The sequence below is a fragment of the Octopus bimaculoides genome, chromosome 7, assembly GCF_046866305.1.
Source record: "Octopus bimaculoides isolate indiv1 chromosome 7, ASM4686630v1, whole genome shotgun sequence".
In the NCBI taxonomy this organism is placed as follows: Eukaryota; Metazoa; Mollusca; class Cephalopoda; order Octopoda; family Octopodidae; genus Octopus; species Octopus bimaculoides.
Genome location: NC_142934.1, coordinates 3,696,359 through 3,721,839, shown reverse-complemented (window position 1 = coordinate 3,721,839; position 25,481 = coordinate 3,696,359). Strand labels below are relative to the sequence as shown.

General features: G+C 37.0%; 1 protein-coding gene across 10 annotated transcripts in view; it reads right to left on the bottom strand.

Moving 5' to 3' along the window:
- The window catches only part of LOC106871587 (uncharacterized), a 70,700-nt gene extending 45,432 nt beyond the window's left edge, over positions 1–25,268 (bottom strand). For 7 of the 10 annotated variants that reach the window (XR_016242496.1, XR_016242494.1, XR_016242495.1 and 4 more), the window contains exons 1-5: positions 21,789–22,113; positions 9,907–10,128; positions 5,427–5,475; positions 3,698–3,836; positions 1,325–1,455 (exon numbers count right to left, since the gene is read on the bottom strand). Coding sequence is in view for 4 of the 10 variants with exons in the window: in XM_089354620.1 (XP_089210746.1) it covers positions 1,325–1,455; positions 3,698–3,836; positions 5,427–5,475; positions 9,907–10,055 (468 nt within the window). In the remaining 6 variants the exon portion in view is untranslated. Of the gene's footprint in view, positions 1–1,324; positions 1,456–3,697; positions 3,837–5,426; positions 5,476–9,906; positions 10,129–21,788; positions 22,114–22,771; positions 22,949–24,963 lie in introns of those variants that run through there. The other 3 variants (XR_016242497.1, XM_089354618.1, XM_089354619.1) reach the window with 3 other exon arrangements.
- Between the last annotated feature and the right edge of the window lie 213 nt (positions 25,269–25,481).

The following is a 25,481-nucleotide window of genomic DNA, read 5'->3' as shown; positions in this document are numbered from 1 at the left end:
ATTACTATTTTTAAATCTCACAACGAGAGATATTCAGCAACAGTATTTTGGAGTAAAGTTTGTTTGCCAACATAACATGGCAGTCCTGGTTTGCAGCAACATTAGTCCTAAACCAGGACTGCCATGTTATGTTGGCAAACAATCTTTACTACAAAAACAACTGATTTCTACAAATTTATCCAGTGAAAGTTTTGTAGCAAAAAGAATTAAATAACTACATTTTTTTTTATTCTTTTATTTGTTTCAGTCATGTGACTGCAGCCATGCTGGAGCACTGCCTTTAGTCAAGCAAATCGATCCCAGGACTTATTCCTTGTAAGATCGGTATCTTTTGCCAAACTGCTAAGTTACGGGGACGTAAACACAGACAGACAGACACACACACACACAATTGGCAAAGTATGAGAGATAAGGGCCAGAGCGGAAAAAGGACCAGAGCAGAGCAGGTTTCTTGCTGTAATGGAGCTACATGACATCTTACATTTTAGAAGAGAGAAGGTGGGAGAGATTGAGTGGAGACTGGAGTAGTAGTAGTAGTAGTAGTAGTGGTGGTAGTAGAAATAGTAGCAGTATGAAGGCATGTGCTGTAACAGCATGTTACTACATCCACCAGGTGTTGGTGATTCCCTACACTAGGCAGATGGTGCCTCTGCACTACTCAGGTGACAACCCTCTAACCTAGTGGTTCCCAGCCTGGGGTTCGCAGAGTCCCTGGTAGTCTGCAAAGGTAGTACTGGGGGTCCATGACTAAAAATCAAAATTTCATATATATCATCATCGTTTAATGTCCGTTTTCCATGCTGGCATGGGTTGGATGGTTTCAATGAGGTCTGGAGAACCAGTGGCTGCACCAGGCTCCAATCTTATTTGGCAGAGTTTCTACAGCTGGATGCCCTTCCTAACGCCAACCACTCTGAGAGTGTAGTGGGTGCTTTTTACATGCCACCAGCACAGGAGCCAACGCACACACACATAAAAATAAGCATATTAAAAAGGGTCTGTGGAAAACTCATTTAAATAAAAGAGTTGGGAACCACTAGTCTAACCCATCGGTCTGTTTGGGCAGTCATTGCTGGTGAGGGTTTTTGATGACATCGGAGGGCAAATTCCACCTTAACCCCTTTCAGTCACCATTTACAACACAGAAGAAATGCCGGGGTCTATTCTTTGAAATACAGGAGCAATGTGAAATGAAGTGTTTTGCTCAAGAAACACAATATGCAGCTTGGTCCCAGAATTGAACCCACAAACTGGCAACCGTGAGTGCAACACCCTAACCACTAGGCCACTAGGAACTGGAGAGTGATTAAAACTGATTTCATACCTTTTTCGTGTTATCTTCTTTACTTGGTGTTAATCTCTTCGGTTCAAACTTGTCATAAGGGTCACTGTCCGGGTGTCGCTTCATTCCAATCGATATATGAGATTTACATTTTTGTACGTCTGGGCCACCCACTGGGAAAAAATAAAGCAAGTTTATTTACAAACAATTCACAAAAACAATAAAATCATATAAATTATTTCATAAATTTATGATTAAAGCGCCAACATTAAGGTTGATGGTTTATAACATTTAAAACTGCAAATCTGAACTGATATGTAAAGCTGCTGCACTCCGAGTATCACAGCATCTGATAATCTTCACAAACATCACTGCAAATCCTTTCGTTCAATATTTGCTGCATTTTCTTTTCTTTTACACCCCCCCCCCCCCCCACCCGAGCCACCCAGATTTAAAACCAGGTCCTTTACAACTAATGACTCAGAAGTAGAGACTAACATAGTTGTGAAGCTGCACGGCTGGAATTGATGAATGAACCATTGTCAGAGTTCTCACAGATGTCAGTATGGCAAGCTCATTAGTAACAATAATAATAATAATAATAAAAAAACAAAACAATGTTAGCTGTTATTGTTATGACAACTATATAGAAACTACAAGGTCAGAGTTACATTTCTAAGTTCACATTTCTTTTTCAGAACTAGAAAACACTTCAGACCTGAACAATAGTTGGTCCCATATGAGGGATAAGTTTGCCCTAATTAGGAATACAGCCACACACACTCTCTCTCTCTACTATTATACATCCACTAGAGATAAATCTTCAACACTGTTGAACCACCTCCCCATCACAAAGCTGGATCTTCCACTGCTACTACAATCATTTTTAATCTCTAAATTTGCTGACAATAAACAATTTTTCACCTAAATCTATTCATTTCACCCAGATTTTCTCTTTCTGTCACTCTCGCTCTGTCCTAACTACTTTATCCCTTATCTTCCAGTCAACGATCACCACTAAAAATGTCTCCCTCTGGAACTACTTTCCTACAAACCGTCAACCCAAACACTAATTATGCCACCTCATCTAATTAACCATTTCAGTCACTTTTGCAGAACAAAGAAAGGCTAACAGTAGTTCCTGGTCTTCATGAGATGAAATAATTGTTTTTTTTTTTAAATGGTACACATGTAAAATAAACATATACATATATCTTTCTGATTACTCAAGCATAAACATGATAATTAATATGAGAGACTATACGGATATACCAATCTTTCAAAAAGAAATGAAAATAGAATATATATAAACTTGAAAATATGCAAATTAAAAGGAAAGAAAGAGCTTGAGTCATTATAATCCATTCATCATTTGACATCTGTTGTCCACGCTGGCATGGGTTGAACGGTTTGACCAGGGCTGGTAAGCTGGAAGGCTTATTTTTCTCAGTTCAATGGGTCTTCTCAAGCATGACATAATGCTCAAAGGTCTCGGTCATTGCCTGTGTGAGGCCCAACACTCAAAAAGAACTCAACCACTTTGCCTCTATGAGGCCCAATCTGTACATTTTTTTTTCCTGAGCGCTAGGACCCAAAAGGGGCCAGTTATACAGTTTCCATGGTGTATAAGTGACTAAGGTCACAGTATTCCGAATGCAGGGTCCAAAGCCAGCAATTATGAAAAGTTGATTACTTCGACCCCCGTACTTACTTGAGTGGCATTTTATTTTATCAACAATCAAGAGATGGAAAACAAAGTTGACTGGAAAAAATGCTGCTAAACATTGTGCTCAATGTGCTAACAGCACACCACTTTAGCCTGTTATACTCAATAACATAGGCCAACCGAAAAAAAAAAAAAAGTCTCCCTGTTATCAAAAAATCTAGGCCTGAACAAATTGTTTTGATACAAAAAATGCGAAAATGACCACCATTTATTACCATTATGTCAAGATTTTAAGATATTGGATCCATAGAATTCTATTGTTTTTTTCTTTTCAATAAAAATAGCTTATGAGGAACAAGGTATAACATACAAACATACATACATAGAAATTAGTTTATCTTCAAAAACAGAACGTTTTCTTAAAATTCTGAAAAACCAGTAAAAATCTTTAAATTTCTATAGACAAATTACATCATTGTTTGTGCCTAATTTCCCATGAATTTGCATTTGGATGAGGTTCTTGAGTGCTGAACCTTTTAGTAAGATCACAAGCTGAGTTCCATCAAAAGTACACCATCAGGCACAAGTCCCATCTGCCAAATCAAACAAGTAACAAGATACATCCCAGTTTCTGAGTCGTTAGTTGAATACGAAACCCAAGCAATGGTAACTGTTCTACAATTCTTATGATGTAATCTATAAACATTTTATTTATAATAAACAGAAGATGTTGATTACTGAAAACTCACATTTTTCTTTGTCCTTGAAGTAATTGTACAAACTTGCAACATAGGTGATAATACTAAGTTTGTCTGGGACTTTGAGTTCTTCCATATCTTTAGCCTCCAAGAGAGCAGTGACTCCAAGTTGTTCAGCAACAGTGAAAGCCTTTAGGAATAAAGTTAACAATATTAAATGCATCATTTGATGCACAAAACAAGTTGGAATTTGGATTTAATGAAAAAAAAATTTTTTAAACACCGGTATAGGACTATTTGGGGTTTTTAGCAACATTCTGATGCTTGTTTTTGACAAGGATCAGCAAGTTCTGTTGTAAAACATAAAACCAATCATTTTGGTTTCATATCAAATCTTCTCTCTCTCATTCTAAACACACAGTGATTCAGGAGTCCCTTTAGCATCGACCTGATATCTTCTATCTTTTACTTATTTCAATCATTAAACTGTGGCCATGCTGGGGCACCACAATGAAGAATTTGTTGTTGAATGAATCAACTCTAGGACTTGTTTATTTTCTTTTCCTTGTTTTTAAACCTGGTACTTATTTCGTCAATCTCTTTTGTTGAACTGCTAAACATAGCAACACAAGTTGTCAAGTAGTGGTGGTGGGGGACAGACAGGCTTCTTTCAGTTTCTGTCTACCAAATCCACTCGCAAGGCTTTGGTCAACCCCAAGCCTATAGAAGAAGACACTTGCCCAAGGTGCCACACTAGGACAGAATCCAGAACCATCCAGTTCTTGCCACACAGCCACAAGATTTTTATATTTTATTTTGTTGCTATTTTGCTTTATATATTTTTATATTTTTCAGACTTGTGTACTTGCCAAGCAAGTGATTTGGTCCAAGATGGTTTGTTGAGACTAAAACAACGGCAGCGTCAAAGACACTTATATCAGGCATTCAATTCAACAACATAAAATCTATCAACTTCACTTGGCACAATGAAAATCTTGACATCAAGCCACAAAATGCTGAAGTGAAGTTAACAGTTTTTCAGAGTTATTTCAATGGCTAAAATATGCATTCCATGCATCAATGTTTTAAATCTTTTTTTGCCATATCTTGAATGCCTGATATTCAAACCAGAAAAATCCATAAAAATATAAAAACCATTTAAAAACAAAGAAAATCTATAACAAAATATAAGTTTCAAAAGAATTCACACTTAAGCAAAAAAATATTTTGTTCTCTTGGGGAAAAATGAATTTGTGTTTGCATTACAATACAAACTGGAATGTAAAATTCAGTAAAAATATATTGAAGTCTACCATTATTATCAAAATAAAATTGATTTTCCAGGAAAAAAAAAAAAAAAAAAATGATCACATGACATTCCCCAATGGAGTAAGCGTACTTTTATACAATAAAGTTCAAAGGTCAATTTTAAACTTGTCCTTTCTTTTGCTTAGGATACTGAAACCTTTCCAATGTATTTTAGACAATTATCATAGTAGATTTTACTAAACATACTTTTTCTATACAACATAACACAAAAGGAAAGTCAGTGGGTCTTATACAAAAGACATTTTTTCTGAGGGTTTCATTGACTGCAATTAGAGCTGCACTTTATAAAGTGGGTGTGATTCCACAAATAAATGAAGTCACAAGTTATTTTGAGATCTGACACAAAAGCATATATTAAAATACAAAAACCAACATGTAGGTGATGTGTGATAGAGGGAGACAATAGGATAACATTAGAAACCAATTTACATTATTAAATGAATAAACTTACCAGATTGTTGTTGTAATAGACATTTTCTTTGCAAAGAGAATCAAAGTTTCTGAGGAAGAAAGTAAAAAAAATTGTGAGTGAAGTGTACAATGCTTGTTTGTCAAGAGTTCCATGCTAGCCAGTCGGTTCTCAGGAATTCTCTTCCTCCCAATGCTTTTGTAGAAGTTGACCAGAAATTCAAGAAAACCAATCCCATCGATTCAACCTCATCAACCACAAATAATTACAAAAGGCCAAAAGCAAAGCTTTATCTTCCAATCCATAGAAAACAGAAGCTGGATCTGCAGTAGATCTGGTTCAATATGGATGGCCTTTGTAAAAAGAACAAATGTCCAGTTCTCTGCAGTGACCAGGTTAAATGTAAAGGAATGGTAAGCATACTTGGGACTAGGCATTTGCTTCTGTAAAACAGCCCAGACCCAGCAGGGGTGATTAAGTAATTGTTTCTATTCTCAACCAATGAAGGAAAGGGCCAACCATTAGTAAGTCTTACTGAATTTTCTGTTTGATTACCGTTTCTTTCTGAAAAAAGTTGACCCCATTTCCAGTGAACTTCTAACAGCAGATAAATTATGGCAAATGAATAAGTATGGTCCTAATCCCATGAAATGGTCACAAGCCAGCAAAGGAAGCTGCACGTGGTTCCTCAACCTGCTAGAAATACTAACTAAACCTCTCATCAATTACATCCTACCATCTTAAATAAATAAAGAACACATTAGCCATGATAAAGATAGGTCAGTCACAACTGGAATGTCTTTGATCTAGAAACTCCTTAATTAAGATTGCCTTGTAACTGAAACAACAACCATAATAAGTTGAACCCAACACAAAGAGAGAGAGGCTAAGACAACAATTACATAAAAAAAAAAAGAAAAGAAATTAGAAAACATGACTATTAAAACAAAGTAACATCCTCTTGTCAATCTAGAAAGGATGTTTATTCCATCATTATTTAATGACACTCTGGGATATATTTATTTAACCAACCATCTGCTCCGCATCAATTATTCTTCACCCATAATAATGGGTGCAGAACAGAAGCCTATAGTAGTCCTTGTATAAGAGAAACCTGTTACAGTCTAACAAGATTTAACAATGTGGTGGTATAGACTCAAAAGAGAAGTTGAATGTGAGAAGAGAAGTGAGTGCACTGCAACTGTCCGAGTCATTCACAATAAAAACACTCAACAGTAGACTTCCTCTGACCCGGCACCACTTGAGAGCCGAGGATTGGCAGATAAGTTTTCAGATATCTGATTATCACTTTTAAATTACCATAGCACTTTATAAAACTCATTAAAACTCCCTTTATAAATATATATCATCATCGTTTAACAGGGTTGGACAGTTTGACTTAGGACTGGTGAGCCAGAAGGTTGCACTAGGCTCAATCTGATCTGGTAAAGTTTCGACAACTGGATGCCCTTCCTAATGCCAACCACTCTGAGAAGTGTAGTGGGTGCTTTTTAGGTACCACCGGCACGAGGGCCAGTCAGGCGGTTCTGGCATTAAATACTACAAAACATACACGTAGGACAGACACCAGAACCCTAATTCTTCATCAGTTATCGACCGATATATATAGATGCCCTCATCATCATCAACATTTAACATCTGTTTTCCATGCTGGCATGGGTTGGACAGTTTGACAGCTGGACATCTTTCCTAGAACCAACCACTTTACAGAGTGTACTGGTTGCTTTTTATGTGGCACCAGCACTAGCGCTTTTTATACAGTACCATTTTTGTGTGTGTGTGTGTGTGTGTACCTTTTACCATTAGCTTGTTTCAGTTATTAGACTGCGGCCATGCTGGGGCACCACATTGCAAAAGTTTTTTTTACTTGAATGAATTAACCCCAATACTTATTTTTTTAAAGCCTGGTATCTATTCTATTGGTTTCTTTTGGTGAACTGCTAAGTGATGGGGATGTAAATACACACACGAGGAGATTCTTTCAGTTTCCATCCACCAAATCCACTCTCAAGTATTGGGCTTAAAAAGATAGGTACAGGGGGTCAATTTGTTTGACTAGAATTCTTCAAGGCAGAGCACCAGCATGACCGGAGTCTGATGACTGAAACAAGTATAAAATACAAAAGCTACACTGATGCAATGAAGAGAAATAGTTGTCCAGGCATCTGTTTACTGCAAACCAAATAACCACAAAGCTTTATTTAAATAGCAGTTCCTCTTTGTATGTAGAATATAAAAGAAAAAAAAAAAAGAACCATTAACACCTGGCAAAAATCAATGGAACAACTGACAAGAAACAGTTACCGAAAGAATAATTTGTGGAGAACAGATCTTGGATCCAGTTACAACTTTAAGATGCAGACATAGCTAAAAATTTGTCCTTGGCTTAATTATGCTGCAGAGCTTTGGCCAAGAAAATATTTTAACCATTTAGCCTTCAGATTACTCTCTGAAATGTAATGCTTATTTCTTTAGGCTGCTCTGGAATTAATCATACATTATCTCAGAAGCTTTGAGATTTTGATGCTGTTATTATTCTTTTACTTGTTTCAGTCATTTGACTGCGGCCATGCTGGAGCACCGCCTTTAGTCGAGCAAATCGACCCCAAGACTTATTCTTTGTAAGCCTAGTGCTTATTCTATCGGTCTTTTTTGCCGAACTGCTAAGTTACGGAGATGTAAACACACCAGCATCAGTTGTCAAGTGATGTTGTGGGGACAAACACAGACATACACACACACACAATATATTATATACACACACACACACACACACACACACACACACACGAACGACAGGCTTCTTTTCAGTTTCTGTCTACCAAATCCACTCATAAGGCTATGGATGGTCCGAGGCTATAGTAAAAGACACTTGCCCAAAGTGCCACACAGTGGGACTGAACCTGGAACTATGTGGTTGGTAGGCAAGCCACTTACCACACAGCCACTCCTGAATGATGTTGTAGGGCAGGCATGAAAGGCTGGATCTTGCCTATTTGAATGTAAAGCAGCAAGGATAATAGGGGCCAGATGAGGCCAGTTTAAATGCTAAGGGTTTAAAGAAGAAACAATAACAAAAAAGAAAGAATGAAAACTCAAAAATGAAATAAACATTCAGTGCAAGAATGGCTGTGAGGTTATGAAGCTTGCTTTGCAACTGCAAGGTTTCAGGGTTCAATCTCACGGTGCAGCTCCTTGGGCAAATATTTTCTACAACAGCCCTGGGCCAGCCAATACCTTGTGAGTGAATTTGGTAGACGGAAACTGAAAAGAAGCCTGTCGTGTATATATGTCAGAACAAAGACGCACAGGAACCCGCATAAAAAGCACCCAGTACGCTCTGTAAAGTGGTTGGCACCAGGAAGGGTATCCAGCCATAGAAACCAGGCCAAAATAGACAATGGAGCCTGGAAGGGCCCCGGCTTTACCAACTCCCATCAAATCATCCAACCCATGCCAGCATGGAAAATAGGTGTCTGATGATGATGAAAGAAGATGATCTCCACAAGAGATCAGTTAGTGGAATGTGTGAATTTTTTGCAACCATTGTCCATTTTGCAGCTCCACTGGTTATGAAATATCTTTCTAAAGAAATGATACACTGCTAAAAATGATGAATCTAATAAAACCCTTGTATTTCAGCACATTGAATAAAACCATAACAAAGAAATAAATGCAAACCATGCATCTGAGGCAAGCAACAGGCAAAAAGGCCGGACATTTTGCCAACTCTGTTTAATTACTTAATGAAGTGTTCAGTATTGCAGAAATCACCTGGCTCAAGGTGAAATAATCACAGACCTTATCTACTGCTGCTGCTGTTTTATTAAACCATTTTTAATATATTGGTTTCAAATTTGGGAACAAAGCCAACAATTTCAGAGAGTGGGGGTAAGTCAATTACATCGACTCCCTTTGAGTTATTACTCCTCATTCTGGCCAGCTGAGTGGACAGGAGCGATGTGAAATAAATTGAAAGAAAGGATACAATGTGCCACTAGGAATCAAACTCGTGACCTTATGATTTTGAGCCGAATCCCTTAACCCTTCAGCCAAGTGCTTTTACACCAGAACATTACATACATACATACATTCATGTGCATGTCTCGATATACAACTATATGCATAAGAATACATACATAAAACAAAACATACAAGTCGGCAAGTATACATACATACAAAAATACCCAGTTGTTGAGGTTGAAATTCCAATGAAGGAGCCCTGGATCCAGGTTAGAAACCAGTTCTTTCTCTATTGGCAAGAAATCTTGAAATAAAACTGAAGACACACACACACTCACATACATACACACACACACACTGGCTAAAAGAATTTTAAAAATGCATAATTTATAACAAGATTAGACTGTTGGTTCAGAAGAAAATGATGGTACCAATTGAGTTTAGTAGGCAAAAGTATAAATGCAAGTAAAATTGCCAGAGCAGTAAAAGTTGTAGTTAGAAAGTTGAAAATAATATAATCAAAGTCGAAAACACTTACATTAAATCTGGTCGAAAACGATGAATAAGTGCACAGAATGCCAGTCCATCTCTCCATGAAGTTGTCATGTTTGTAATTTTAACATCACGATAGCCTTCACACCTGTTCTTACACCACTGTTGCAATGCACGTAGCTTGGCCTGAGACATGGTTTGTTTTTATATCAACACATTTAGTAATTCAGCTTTCGAGCATAACCTTTTCCTGATAACAGAAAACTTCCTACAAAAAAAAAGAAAAAAAAAAAAGAAAAAAAAACTCAATGGGATGTCAACACATCTGTTCATACAGTGAAACATTTAATATATTCATTATAGAATTATTTATATAAATTATATAAGTTATTTATATAGTCTATTATGTAAATAAATTTATATCATAAATTAACTGAATACATTGACTCACTTCATCATTAAAATAATTGCTAATTGAAGTTATAATCAAATTCAGTCAATTAGTTCTCATCTCATACAAGTCATCATTATTAACATACCCTCTGTGTATGTAGGCAATGTTCAACTGGCTTTTGTTAGATTCTCTATTGTTGCTCTGAAGAATTTAAGTTTCAGGCCTCAATTTAGATTTGATCTCCATATTGTTGTCATTACATGAGAATTGCTAACTAGAGCTGACCAATCCACTGGATTAACATACACGGAAAGGAAATGACCAAGACATCATACCAAAAGAACAGATTTTGCAGTTGGTATTGCATTGCTATTGGAGCCAATCAAAGAAGATCAACAACTGTTACTATAAATGGTACACTTGAAGGTCCTCTCTCTTAATCTAAAAGCAATTATTACCTGAGAAGGGTACAATCTGAAAGAAGTGATAACTTTCTAGAATGTAGGAACCTAGATAACTCAACAAAGGAAACCAATGTTCAAAATTGGTCTTAAGATTCCTGGAATTCTGTGATGCAACTTCATCTAACTGCACCAAACACAATTCAATAATCCAGTGAACCACTTTGTCACCTACCAATCTAGCAAACACAAATCAAATAGATAATCATTCTCATTAGGGAACAAGACAGGCAGACTATTGTAAATTCTAATCCCTTTCCTAGTGAAGAATGCACAATTAGTGGTAAGTGACGTGAGAATTAGAGCTAGGTAGGCACAGAAACAGAAGACCACCTGTGGAAGGAAGAGACAGAAGCTAAAAGAATCCACAGTTGGTTAGAAGTTTAGAGGAATTCTAGCTGATGCAAATGACAATAGATAAGAGATAGATACAACAGGGAGTTCAGATGAGATCATTGGCTGAGAATTACTGATCAAAGCGATGACATGGTAGAATAAAATGGTAGACAGAGCTATAAAAGTCATGAGATAGACTTAGGGAATCTGAAATGGAAAAAGCAGAGACTTGCACATGTTCTATGATATAAGAAATGGAGGTGTGAGGTGTTCCAAATTAGAAGCTTGAGGAAACCAAGGTGTTACCAAAGAGAAATGATGGTGATACACTCGCCCTTACTGTTGATGACAAGAAAGAGGGATGGAAGTGATGTAATAAAGGGTAATGAACAAGGAGATGGCTTGGGATGAAAAGGTCTGCCCCCTTCTGACCCAACAGAGGAACCAGCAATATGTAAATATATATGTCTATATATACATATATCAGCATGGAAAACAGATGAGGTGTGTGTGTGTGTGTGGGGGGGTATATATATATATATATATATATATATATATATACATATATATATATATATATATATATACATATATATATATCATCATCATCATTTAATATCCACTGTCCATGCTTTCAGTTTCCGTCTACCAAATCCACTCACAAGGCTTTGGCCGGGCCGAGGCTATAGCAGAAGGCTTAAAATAAATAAAAAAAAGCAATGGCTATGGATCATTCGACTAAAATTCTTCAAAGCAGTGTCCCAGCATGGCCACAGTCTAGTGACTGGAACAAAAAAAGACACACACACACAACTACAATAATAACTTTACATACTCATACACACACACCTACACATGCGGTGACCATAATACCTCATGTGGATATACAATGCAATGTATATAAATGTTTATATAATTTTTCCCTGTATATTTTTTGGATGTCATTGTATATAGTTCAGACAAATATAATTCCTAAGAATGAAAGTTTTTTCTGTCTTTTTCACATGTTCACTGGTGTCATTCCTTTACAAAAGAAAAAAAAAAACTGAATAAAGAAATAAAACAACCAATCAACACACAGCCCTCTCTGCACCTATGTATGAGTAATATTTTAGTATTTGTTGCCCTGTCAGGTGTGTGTGTGTGTGTGTGCATATGCGTAAGCCTGTGTGGGTGGGTGTCTGCATTGCATGTGTGCTCGTATATCTATTTTCTTATGTGTGTATAATTGCTGGGAATATTACAGAATATATGCACAACTCTCTTGATACATATAGGTGGATCCAAGTATGTGTGTGTACATATATATATAGGTGCATAAATGTTTATGTGTATGACTTTATATATATGAACCAGAAGGTGCCTATGTACACGCACACACACACACGTATACTTGCACTATTTGTGCTGTAATTAAGTGTCTATTGAATTCATGGTTGATGTAATTGTGTCACGCCCAGGATACAAAGAGAAGACACTGGAATAGCAGAATTTAGGAAACCTACATATATTTATTTCTTTATTGCTCACAAGTGGCTAAACATAGAGGGACAAACAAGGACAGACAAAGGGATTAAGTTGATTACATCGATTATATATATTAAACAATAAAGAATAAGCAGTCACAGGTTGATTGGACCTAAACGAGACATGTATTTATAGGAAGTCAAGAACAGAATTGATAAGAATGAGACCACACGGTGAGGTCACTGGACTAGAAAGAGGATTGGTCGGACAGGTGGTTCTCAACTATTTTCTGTCTGTGGACCCCTTTTGTTCTTATTTACTCTAATGGACCTCCATAGCCATTTAACCCTTTTGTTACCAACCCGACTGAAACCGAATCTGACTGAGTACAAATGTGTTGTTTTTATAAACTGGACACAATTTTCAGTGAACTGAGTTAGATCAGCATCAAGCTGAGGTCAGTAAACATTTAAGGAAGTTAAACACTTCATCTTTTTTGATTAGTCTAGATGTGTTACTTTGAATGTAGCATCTTCTACAACAATTTTCCATAGCATGGGGGAAACAATCATGTGACCACAGTATATAAATAGTGTCTATTTCTGTAGGAGAGTGTTTTATATGTGAGAAAGTGTGTGCTTGTAGGTGTAACCATGTGTATATGTGTGTGAATTAAAGGACTAGATGTGTGCATATGAAGATGTATGAATGCATGTGTATATGTGTATGTATATGTTTAACATAGAAGTGGTTGAAAGCACCCAGTATACACTGTAAAAGGGTTGGCGTTAGGAAGGGCATCCAGCTGTAGAAAGGATGTATGTAAATTAACAAGGTTGAAATGTATGTATGTATGTACATAGATGTGTGTGTGCGTGTGTTCATTTCAATGACGATTTGTTTTCTTATGCTAACAAAGCTCAGAAGAGAGCTGAATTGAGGATGGATTTTTACAGTGGGATCCACTTCCTGCTGCCAACCCTTCCCTGTTTATCAAATAAGAGATTTCTTTTATTCCACAGGAATCCAAAAGTGTCGAGCTAACAGATGACTTGTTGACAGGAAATGCCAACAAACTTCACTGGAAGCACCCCAAACACAAACAATGACGTCATCATTTGTAGTAGAACCACAAAACAGTGAAGTCAGTTCAGCATAATTTTATAAATATTCACTCCCTCTCACACACACACAAACATACGTGTGCACATACAGTAGTAACCTCATATGAACAGTGTTGGGATGTAAGGTAAAACCAGAATCTATTGTGGAAGCTTTTACCAAAGGAGTGAAGCTCACAGAAACATCTGAGAAAAGGGGGGAAAGGAAGATTCAACAAAGCTGGTGGCAGAGGTTTTCCGGTTTTGTATTTGGTTTGCAAGATTCTTGAAGTCTTGCAGAAGAGGACATACATGACCATCCTCTTTATTAAAGGAGAGAAGATGGTGATCAGGCATCAGTGCATACTTCAAATTACAATTATATAAGGTAGACATATCTATCTATATATATATATATAAAATGTCATATGGAGGTCATGGCAGTTTTAGCACATAGCAAGGGCATCACTCCCTTCAGCAGTACCAAGTAGCATTGACTACCAGGGAAGGCCCAAGTCATTGACTACCAGGGAAGGCCCAAGTCATTGACTACCAGGGAAGGCCCAAGTCATTGACTACCAGGGAAGGCCCAAGTCATTGACTACCAGGGAAGGCCCAAGTAGCATTGACTACCAGGGAAGGCCCAAGTAGCATTGACTACCAGGGAAGGCCCAAGTCATTGACTACCAGGGAAGGCCCAAGTCATTGACTACCAGGGAAGGCCCAAGTCATTGACTACCAGGGAAGGCCCAAGTCATTGACTACCAGGGAAGGCCCAAGTAGCATTGACTACCAGGGAAGGCCCAAGTCATTGACTACCAGGGAAGGCCCAAGTCATTGACTACCAGGGAAGGCCCAAGTCATTGACTACCAGGGAAGGCCCAAGTCATTGACTACCAGGGAAGGCCCAAGTAGCATTGACTACCAGGGAAGGCCCAAGTCATTGACTACCAGGGAAGGCCCAAGTCATTGACTACCAGGGAAGGCCCAAGTGTCATTGACTACCAGGGAAGGCCCAAGTCATTGACTACCAGGGAAGGCCCAAGTCATTGACTACCAGGGAAGGCCCAAGTCATTGACTACCAGGGAAGGCCCAAGTAGCATTGACTACCAGGGAAGGCCCAAGTCATTGACTACCAGGGAAGGCCCAAGTCATTGACTACCAGGGAAGGCCCAAGTAGCATTGACTACCAGGGAAGGCCCAAGTCATTGACTACCAGGGAAGGCCCAAGTCATTGGCCCACACTGTAAAACTTCTCTTCGCCATTATCCCTCTACTCTCCACACCAAACCACTCCCTCTATGCAGTAATTATCTCTCATTTTACTATTCACTGACCATTTATCTTTTGCTCTCAGCACTGACCTTTATCTCACATAGATCTGCCATATCCATGATGAAGCATTTTCTGCTTTTGTCTCCAGTTCACAAATCACTGTTCTGAACCAGTACCAACCAGGAGAGACATAATGGAACTAGCTTTAAATCGATGACCTCCCATCACTACTGGAAGCACTATACACTGCAATCCTTATCCCTCATAGAATTCCTGAATCTTGCACATTTCTAACCTTTCCCTTCATGTGTCCACTCCATATTGCTTTCAGTTCAACAATCAGAACAATTTATTTTCTGAATCAGATCTGACCATGCCATAAGGTCACAGTGCCACTTTATTATTGCAACATGGCTTGGGAATATGAGCAATTCCTTCCAATCCAACTGCACTTTCCAGAAGCCTCGTTAAATTAAGTACCAGTTGCATACTGGGGTTGATCTAATTGACTGCCCCATCCCAAAAAATGTGGGGCCTTGTGCCTAGAGTAGAAAAGAATATTTTTCTTGCTTTTGTTATCCTGGTGAGATATCCATTTCTTTTGTATCTAACCAATGCCTTTTGCACTGCACCCATCACTTTCTTTAATTCAAGGTGGACTGTGCCACCTCAACAGCTTTGCTCACCCTCCATTTCCTTTCTGCTACAGGACTTTGTTGCTTTAAACTCCACCACCAAAGATACCAAAGACAGCCAAGGTTTGGCAGATGTGCTACACATCCCACTAAACATAAAAGTAAATCAACAGAGCCAACCTCTCTTGTAATTACTTGTTAGCACACTTTACCCTTCTTCATATTTCATACATGTGTTGTGGCCATTAACCCTTTCATTGCTGTATTTATTTTGAGATGCTCTGTGTTTCTTTCAATTAATTTTAAATATAACAAAGAATTTAGTAAAATAACTTAGTTATTATGTTAAGAACATAAATTGTGACTAAGGTTTGGTGGAAGATTTTAATTCAGAACTTTGAAAACAAGACATTTGTACTACAGAACCAGAGGCAGTTTCAGCTGGGTTGGTAACGAAAGGGTTAAAGCCTTGGCAACAGTTGCAAGTTGGTAATGCCGCACCTTAAATTTCTCTGCCACACTGAGGCTATCATTAGCAGTTAGTCTGCTGTACTTGGCTCAGTGCCAATGCTAGTTTTGATATCAATTAAAGGGACTGTGTTGAAAAAGCTAAAACTCTTAATTCTCAACTTCCTGATCACTGTAATCAACCCCTGACCAATTTCAAAACAAAATTCCTTACTCTGCTCCTGTATTATAGACACTGATTTTGTTTGTTTGTTTTGTTCTGCAGCCATAATTGCTGTTATATAACCCCATGCAACTATGCTAACAGTCTTGGTTTCTCTTTTTTCTCCATTATGTCAATAATCATCAACAACAACCTTAACTAATGCAGCCAGTTGTTGGAGTGCCACTCAAGACACGTTTGGAGTTCAGTTGTTGCCACTGGTCTCCATTGTGCATCGCAAGTTTGCTGTGTTGTGACCTGTCCAGTCCTTGACATCGTCAAACCAGGTGTTTCTCTGTTTGCCTCTCTTTGCCCTCCCTAAACTGTGCCCAGAAGAATGGTTTTGGAGAGGCAAGTGTGGAGGGATACATGACTGTATCAGGCAAGCTTTCATCTTTTTACCAATGCAAGGAATGGTTCCGGTTTGCCAGCATATTTGTTGACTTGTTGCCTGACAAAGCTGTTTGTTTTGTGCTCTGTGTACAAGATGTGTAGCAGTCTTCTGAAGCACTTGGGCTCAAATGCCTGGATCCTTCAGCTCTCACACCTATACAGAAGGATCAAAGTCACCAAAGGACTTGTATACTCTGCGATTTGCTGGAAAGCTAATGTAATTGCTTTTCCATACAGTGTTCAGCTTCATGATGACAGCAGAGACTAAACTGTTATCTCATTTCAACATCTGCCATCCTTGGTCAAAGTGAATCCTAAGTACTTGAAAGTGTCCACTTCATCAAGTCTCTCTCCGTTCAGCATGATGTTGGGTACTGTGTTTTGGTTGTTACTAGTAACCAAGATTTCATTCCTTTCTGGGCTGATCTCCATCTCCTATGCTCCTGATACTTTTCCCAGTCTGGTGATGGTAATATCATCCACAAAAAGAACATGGAGTAGTGTTTATTGCTTCCAAGTAGCTTACTGTACCTTTCAGTTACAAACTCTATGGTTATTACAAAGAGGTAGTAGCATAGCTAACAGGGGAGCAACCACTCCCCACAAAATCATTTTCCAAAATTGGTGCCTTTCCAATATTTTTTTTTTTAATTCTTCAGTGACCTATATCAGTAGCTGTAAATTTTATACATAATGACATCGTTACTGAAACAATTATGTATAAAAATTGTTAATTACGCTTTTTTGCATTTCTGAGATGAAATGTGCAATTTCTAATCTGGTTCCCTGAAATATTTTATGTAAAAAAAGAGAAATGGGTTAGAAATAACCTCTGCAATAGGAGTGGAGTAACAATACACTCCATCAAAATGCCTTTCCTCAGTGCCTGCCAACTGGTTGTGAAATCCTGGGGGGTAAACTGCATGACCCTTGATCCAAGGGACCAGATTAGAAGTGACACAATCCATCCCAGAAATGCAAAAAAGCATAATTAATATTTTTTTTAACACATTTATCTTCAGCTGTAAAACAGTCTTTTAGGTTGGTTGACCAAGTGCTTTCCCTCAAGATAAATTTCATGGAATATGTGATAGTCTCTTCATATTCAGTCCATTCTCCAAGAAGAAAAAGTTCTTTTATACCATGAGCCATGTAAATTGTATTTTTTTTTTTTAAGTTTTTAAAAGTCAAATTAGAATTCACAAACAGCATTTCATTGTAATTAATGTTAGAAAAGTTGTACATCTCAAATTACTATGAAGAAAAACAGACACCAAAACAAAATTGGAAGAGAAACAAGACAAACAATATTTTGAAAAGAAAAAGCCAAAATAATGAAAAATATGTGCATTCTGGCAAAAAAAAAAAAAAAAAAAAAAAAAGATTCAGTGAAGTTTTAACTTGACATAATGGGATAAAGTTTTAGACTGGACAAATCACTAAAAAATCAGACTTAACCCTAAGACTCCAGAATATCAGGTGAAGTTTTAACTTGACAAATCATCATCATCATCATCATTTACTATCCATTGTCTATGCTGGCATGGGTTGGATGGTTTGACCAGGGCTGGCAGGCTGCACCAGACTCCTGTCTGATTTGGCATGGTTTCTATGGCTGGATGCTCTTCCTAATGCCAACCACTCTGAGAGTGTAATGGGTGTTTTTACATGCCAATGGCCAGTATTTGCTATGACTGCGATTATACTTGGCTTGATGGGTCTTCTCAAGCATGACCTAATGCCAAAGGTCTTGGCCATTGCCTCCATGAGGCCCAACACTAGAAAGGAGCTTTTCACATGCCACTGGCATTGGCCACTTTGCCTACATGGAGCCCAATGCTTGAAAGGTGTTTTTTACGTACCACCAGCACAGGTGACAGTTATGTGACAACAGTATTAGCCATGACTATAATTTCACTTGGCTTGACAGGTCTTCTCAAGCCCAGCATATCGCCAAAGGTCTCGGTTACTAGTCATTGCTTCTGTGAGGCTCAAAGTTCGAAGAAACATTGTGAAATGTTTCAAGGACTACAATCAATGTTCCTACATGAACTTCAGTATCTTTCTCTTTTATTTGATTCAGTCATTGGAGTGCGACCATGCTGGAGTGCCGCCTTGAAAGGTTTTAGTTGTCAATTTCCATTAACGAACTGCTAAGTTGCGGGAAAGTAAACATATTCAAACAAGTCACGAGGTAGTGGGATACACACATAAAATGGGCTCTTTTACCCTTTTAGTTTCCATCAAACAAATCCTCTCGGCTCGGGGCTATAGTCGGAGATACTTGCCCAAGGTGCTGCACAGTGGAACTGAACCCAAGACCACATGGTTGAGAAGCAAGCTTCTTAACCACACAGCCACACCAGCGCCAGAGGTTTTGTTTATTTTATATCACTGTCTATTGGCAATAATAATTAATAAAAATAATAGGCTAAGTGCCTCAAAACGGGTTATTGAAGACAATATAGAGAAAGAGAGAGAGGGGGAGGGGGAGTAAGCGTGAATGTGAGGAAAGTCAATTAAGGAATCTAAAAATAGATTCCAGTCATTCAAAATTGTTCGTTTGCAAATATGTGTTACCCACGGATAAAAATAGATTCCCCCATACCCTGTATTTTGTCTTTAATTTTCCACCGTTTTACATATATGTGTAAGATAATATATAGTTCTGATTGAACAGCGATATACAATGATATTTTACAATAGTTGTTGATAAGGTTTAGACTTTTTACATTTCTTCGCTGAAGCAGCCTGTAAGTCCTATTTGAAATACAATGGATAAGATCTTATCCATTTACGAGCATGTCTCTATATGGTATAACACGTTAAAAATAGCATGCACGTCTCTCAGATTACACCCTTTTATATTTACTATTTTTATCATATAAGAAAAAACAAAAAAGGTGGGGAACGTTAATAACAAAGCACGAAGTAAAAATTATTTATCAGATCAATTAGGATTATATCGATGGTAAACAAAATGTTTTCCAATTAGAGAAACAGACCCCCAACAAAGTCCAATTACGCTACTCGCCAAAGTATGAAGCTTAACCAAACTCAGGAATCTCGGTGTATAAATTTTTGCTGACGCACCCACCACTTCTTGCACCAGTTCCCACCGGCAATCTTTCATACTCCAGCTGCGAAGATTCCTTTTGAGGACTTACATACAAGACTTCTGGTTACATCACTTATACAAAATTAAAAAAAAAAGGAAAAACAAATTCAATCGTCGTCAGGCCTTACATAGACATCGTCTCTGACGTTTTTCCGACTTCTCTATTTTTTTTTTTTTTTGTAGCCGGAATATCAAGGATCGCCTTTCCTCTGATATCTTTTTCTTTTAGATATTGGTTGGCTAAATCCGAGTTATCTTAATAAAATATCAGAAAAATATCCTTAAAAAAAAACTAGAGTCCTACCTATAATTAAAAAAAATAATAATAAAGGATATACTAGAAAATGTAATTTCCGATATGTATAATGATAGGATGGTCACGGTTGGGACGCCTATGTTCATGGGCGCTCCTGTGGTGACTACCAGGTCATGACGAAACTACTGGACTTAGAACTATACAGAGTAAAAACGAAGAATGTTAATCGCATTTTATAAACATTGCATACAACTATTAATTTGGATAAGTCAATGAACTTAGAAACCAGTGTTTGGATTTCTCATAATTGCATTTAAACTTTTCCAACTTTACAATTAATTTATTTTTATGCATGCGAAAGAGAAAAAAAAAAACAATTAGCGACGACAAGAGGACACTAGCAGCATTTCATCGTACAGATGGCTAGAAAGATACTTTCACTGAAGCTACGTGCCTTTCTGGCCGTTCCTTTGCTATCTGAAGTTTTAAACAGTTCCAGATGGTGATTGAAAGCCTACAGCAAATATGGTACGATTTAAGACTAAAAATACATAGACTACAGCGAAGATAAACACCCTGAAACCAATATCAAGCCTTGCTCATCAGTAACTTTAACATAAGATTTATCGTAAATTCACTTAAAGCGGCTTGTATGCCTTTAAAATGCAACAGGTCACACGTGAGACTTAATTAAGTCAGCCATATTTCCTCTAGTAATTACTGAATGCGAAACTAAAAAAAGTAAAATAAAAATTAGCTGACAATCAAAAAAGTGACCCGAATGGAACTAGGAAAAATATTAAATCTCTGGCGATTAATACATTACATTAGTTTCTGAATATTTAATTTCGCAGTCGCCTAGTATTTCTGCATGAAATACACTCTACGACTTTCAATGAATAACTTAAACTTTACACACACCCCTCCCGTTATACAACAGTGTTAATTACAAAAAAAAAAAAAACATTCCATGTCTTTATTTATTGGGATCAGGTGTTTGTCTATTAAGAAAGTTTCTCGTGACGTTAAATAGATTCATATCCAATCTACAAGTTATTATCTATAAAAACTGATGAAGTTTTGAGATTTCATTTTTAATTTTCTCTTTTCAAAAATATTTAAAGCTTTCTAAGAAGCATTTACAACCTGTGAACATGTTTAATTACTCGATAAAATTAAATTGTTTTTAGCTGTCATTTATATGGTTCTTTGAGAAACAAATTAATATTCACGGGATGGGCTATTTTAGGAAATGGACTAAGGCAGTAATCATTAAATTTCAGCTGCTTAATTAGTCGCTAATTGCTGACCGAATCGTGAATTTACCACAGAGACAAATACGATTTTTTTCTATCATCGACATAGTTTTTCGACAATTTCTTTATGTTTAAATAAAGAAAAATGTCATAAAAGAAAATTGAAGTCGCTTTAAGAGTATGAAGGTGAAAATTAAACCAAATATAAATAAATAAAAGTTGTCAAACATGTCATCGTTGAACTTAATGCTGACTAACGATAAATTTTTTTCTTTTTCTTTCAGGAATTATTTGTGGGAGAGTAAACATTATCGACTTTAAATTTAACTCTACTTAATTTGCTGGTTATATGTAACACTTAAAAGTGAAAAATGTCCATGTATTGAAGTATTTTCTTATTTTCACACAGAATTATATCAATAACAACGAGCCAGCCTGTCATCAATCGCGACTAGTGTAAAAATAAGAAATTAAAGTTTTCAAAGTTTAACGTATAATGAACATTAGGAAACAGATAAAGACATGAAACGCTAAAGAAAGTTTATATAATCTTTTTTTATACTTACAATGAAATTCTGTCGATGTTGTCCAAGCTTTAAAACTGGTGACCAAACAAAAAAGACATTGACGTAGATGTGTGTTAGTAAAAATCTCAGCGAATTTCTTTCTAGTTCGGAATGAATAGCAATGAGCAACCGGGGTTCATTGTTGTATAAACAAATGAATGGAGTTTGACCCGCGTAAAAGTGGCGATCCAATTCGTCGTCACCTGGTTGGAGTGAACATGGAGTTTTAAAAGTTGTTGTCTATCAAGTGACGACGACGACGGTAATCGAGTGGGACAGTGGTGGATGATGTGACTCGTTCCATAGCCACACACACACTTGTGTTGGTTGCTATAACCACGCTACCATCATTATAACATTACCTTCTACTCTTCCTCCCACTTGTGTTTATATATTGTCATTTTTATAATTAAATATCCTTTCCCATCACACAATTATATTTACCTTTACCTTCTCAGAGATGCCCCCCCTTATAAGGCAGGGCATTTTTCCAACGAAAACAATTTGGAGTGTGTTTTTAGCTTTTTTTATTCAGATGAGAACGCAACATTTTATTTTTATTTTTCAAATAATTTTTTTTTTGATCGTTTTAAATTTTTAGTTGATGGATTTAGTTTTTCTAAGTTTATCAAATTGAGGGATACAAAGTACAAATGAAATTTACAAAAGAAACTTATTGATAAAAAAAATATATAAAGGAATGTAAATGAAATTTTATACACGTGCGTGTGTGTGTGTGTGTGTGCGTGCGTGCGTGTATGTGGATAGATAGACAAATAGATAGATAGATAGTCAGATAGATAGATAGATAGATAGATAAATAAATAATATGTGTGTGTGGAAAATTCGGGGTCTTTATATATATATATATATATATATATATATATATATATATTAGAATAAACGAAACCACACTCTTGAATAATATAATCGCGAAATGTTATTTCAGGAGAAAAATTAAGGAAAAAAAAATAATTACTCACTATCTTATAAATTAAACGTTAAAAAAGAGGGGGTCCAAGAAAACTGGTAGTGGAGGTGGTGGAGGTATATATCGGCAAAAATAACACAGTTTAGTTCATGTGTTTAAGTTATGTGGAGAGATGGGCATCCGACGGTTTTGGTCTGACTCTTCGTCTAAGAGAAAACAGATGTTTCAACTGAAAAATTTAAGCATAGAGAACATATATAAGACATGATGAGGGGGGGAGGTAAACATATTTAGTTGATGGAAGTTATATATATATATATATATATATGCTTTCAAATTTTTCCACAGGTCTAGCAGTTTTTGAGGGGAGGGGGAAGGTGATTACAACTATTTAACTGGTACTTAGTTTATCGACCCGAAAGGATGAAAAGCAATATCAACTTTGGCGAAGTTTGAACTCAGTACATAAAGACGGACAAAATGTTGCAAAGCATTTTGTCCGGCGTGCTAACAGTTCAATCAGCTCACCGCTTTCAATAATGATAATAGTAATAATCCTTTCTACTCTAGGAACAAGGCCTGAAATTTGTGGGGAGAGGACTAGTCAATTACATTGACCCAGTGTTTCACTGGTACTTAATTTATCGACCTCGAAAGGATGAAAGATAAAGTCGACTAGGGCGGAATTTGAACTCAGAACGTAGCGACGGGCGAAATGCCGCTAAGCATTTCGCGTGCTAACGATTCTGTCAGCTTGCCGACTTAATAATAATAATAATAATAATAATAATAATAATAATAATAATAATAACAATAACAAATAATAATTTCTTTATTGGCCACAAGGGCTCACCACTAGAAACAAAAGGACTTTGCACAAAACAAACAAGAGACGGTGGAGTTTAGACGATGCGTGTAAATAGTAAACAAACAAAAGCAACACAAGAATTCGAACAATTAAATTCCCTCATAGGGGGGAAATCCAACTAGGGGCGACCAAGGAAACCCCACACACCATGGACACCTTGATCACACAGGGCACCTCAGGCAAGCACCCCTTTCCTCTTCACCCTCTCGCATTCACACGGGCCATTCTCGCCACATTCACCCACCTTTCAACGAACTTAAAATGTTAATGAGTCCTCGGCCGAAGAGGGAAGTGCCTAATAATAATAATAATAATAATAATAATGATCCTTTCTACTAAAATTTTGGGGAGAGTAGGTAAATCGATTATGTCGACCCAGTACGCAACTGGTACTTAATTTATCGACCCCGAAAGGATTAGAAGCAAAGTTGATCTTAGTGTAATTGGAACTCGGAACGTAAAGATGGGTGAAATGCTACTAAGCTTTTTGTTTGGCACGCTAAGGATTTGCAGCACACATACACGCACGCACGCGCGCACACACACACACACACACACACACATACATACACGCATACACAAAACAGACAGAGAGAAAGAAAGACAGACACAGATAGATAGATAGATAGAAAGATAGACAGGCAGAGAGACAGACAGATAGATAGACATACACAGGTAGATAAATAGATAGATAGATAATGATTTCTTACAAGGGTTTGATTAATAGAGATACCTCAACAACACGATTGATCCTTCTCCGTACCCAGCATTTATTTTATTGAATAAAAAAATAGTGGCAGAGGTGACAGGCAGAGCATTTCTTTGTGAGATTTGAAATGACAATTAAACATGTGAAATGAAATACCTGTAGATATTTTTGTCTTGTCTGTTACTGTTAATCCTAGGCCCCACTTCATCATTAAGACTTAACTCATAACAACCCAAGAGCAAAGTGCTAATTCTTACAGATGAGCTTGTATCATCGATTATTTTAGAAGCAGCTTATTAAATAATCATTTACTATTAATAACAGTGTGGTACAAAACTAAATTCCTTTATGCTCTTTAAAAAGATTGCTCTTGAATCATTTCAAATTTTCATTAGAATTTTTTAAATAATTTTAAAAAGGATTTTCATCATACAAAACTACATCAGTGTAAGGGGGGGGGGAATGAAAGATGTAATCTGGTGAAAATATGAAATAATTAAAATGGTTATAAGAATTTTAAAAAGATCCCTGTTTTGTACTGTTTGCCACCTACCAAATTAGGATTTTAGTGATCGTAGGGTGCATGAAGAGTGGTAAAACAGAATTAATAAGGTAAGCATAAAATTAGCTGGGTTTCAGTTAGGCAAAGAAATTTATAATTACAAACCTTAAGAACATAGACAGCCAAGTTGATGGGATATTAGACAACCAGCTGAAAGGTCAGCATTTTTCATTCTGTTACTAGTGTTGATATAAACTCACTGCTGATAGCAGCAGCAGCAGCAGCAGCAGGAGGACTACTGTGGAATCGACAAGTGATTTGTTGCCATGTAGTACCAGGCTAAATTCCTCCAGTGCAAAAATTTGCCTCATCCATTTATTTAACACTTCAGAATTAGAGATAAGCACCAGACCTGTGGAAGTCATATTGACCCAGCTAGACAGAGAGTAGGAAATGTTGTAAACAATGCTATAAGAGATAAGATGTTGGTCTGTAAATAGTGATGGGTGGGGGTGGGGATAAAAGGAGAAACAGAAAACTAAATGTTTTCCAAGTTTGGAAAGAAACTAAGAGCAGGATGTTTGTCAGTTGTTTGTAAAAAGGACTGGAGATAAGAAATGTTTTGAATTGCTCCATGTCTGTCACAATAAATCTGGACATCATTGCTGAGACGTATTACTATC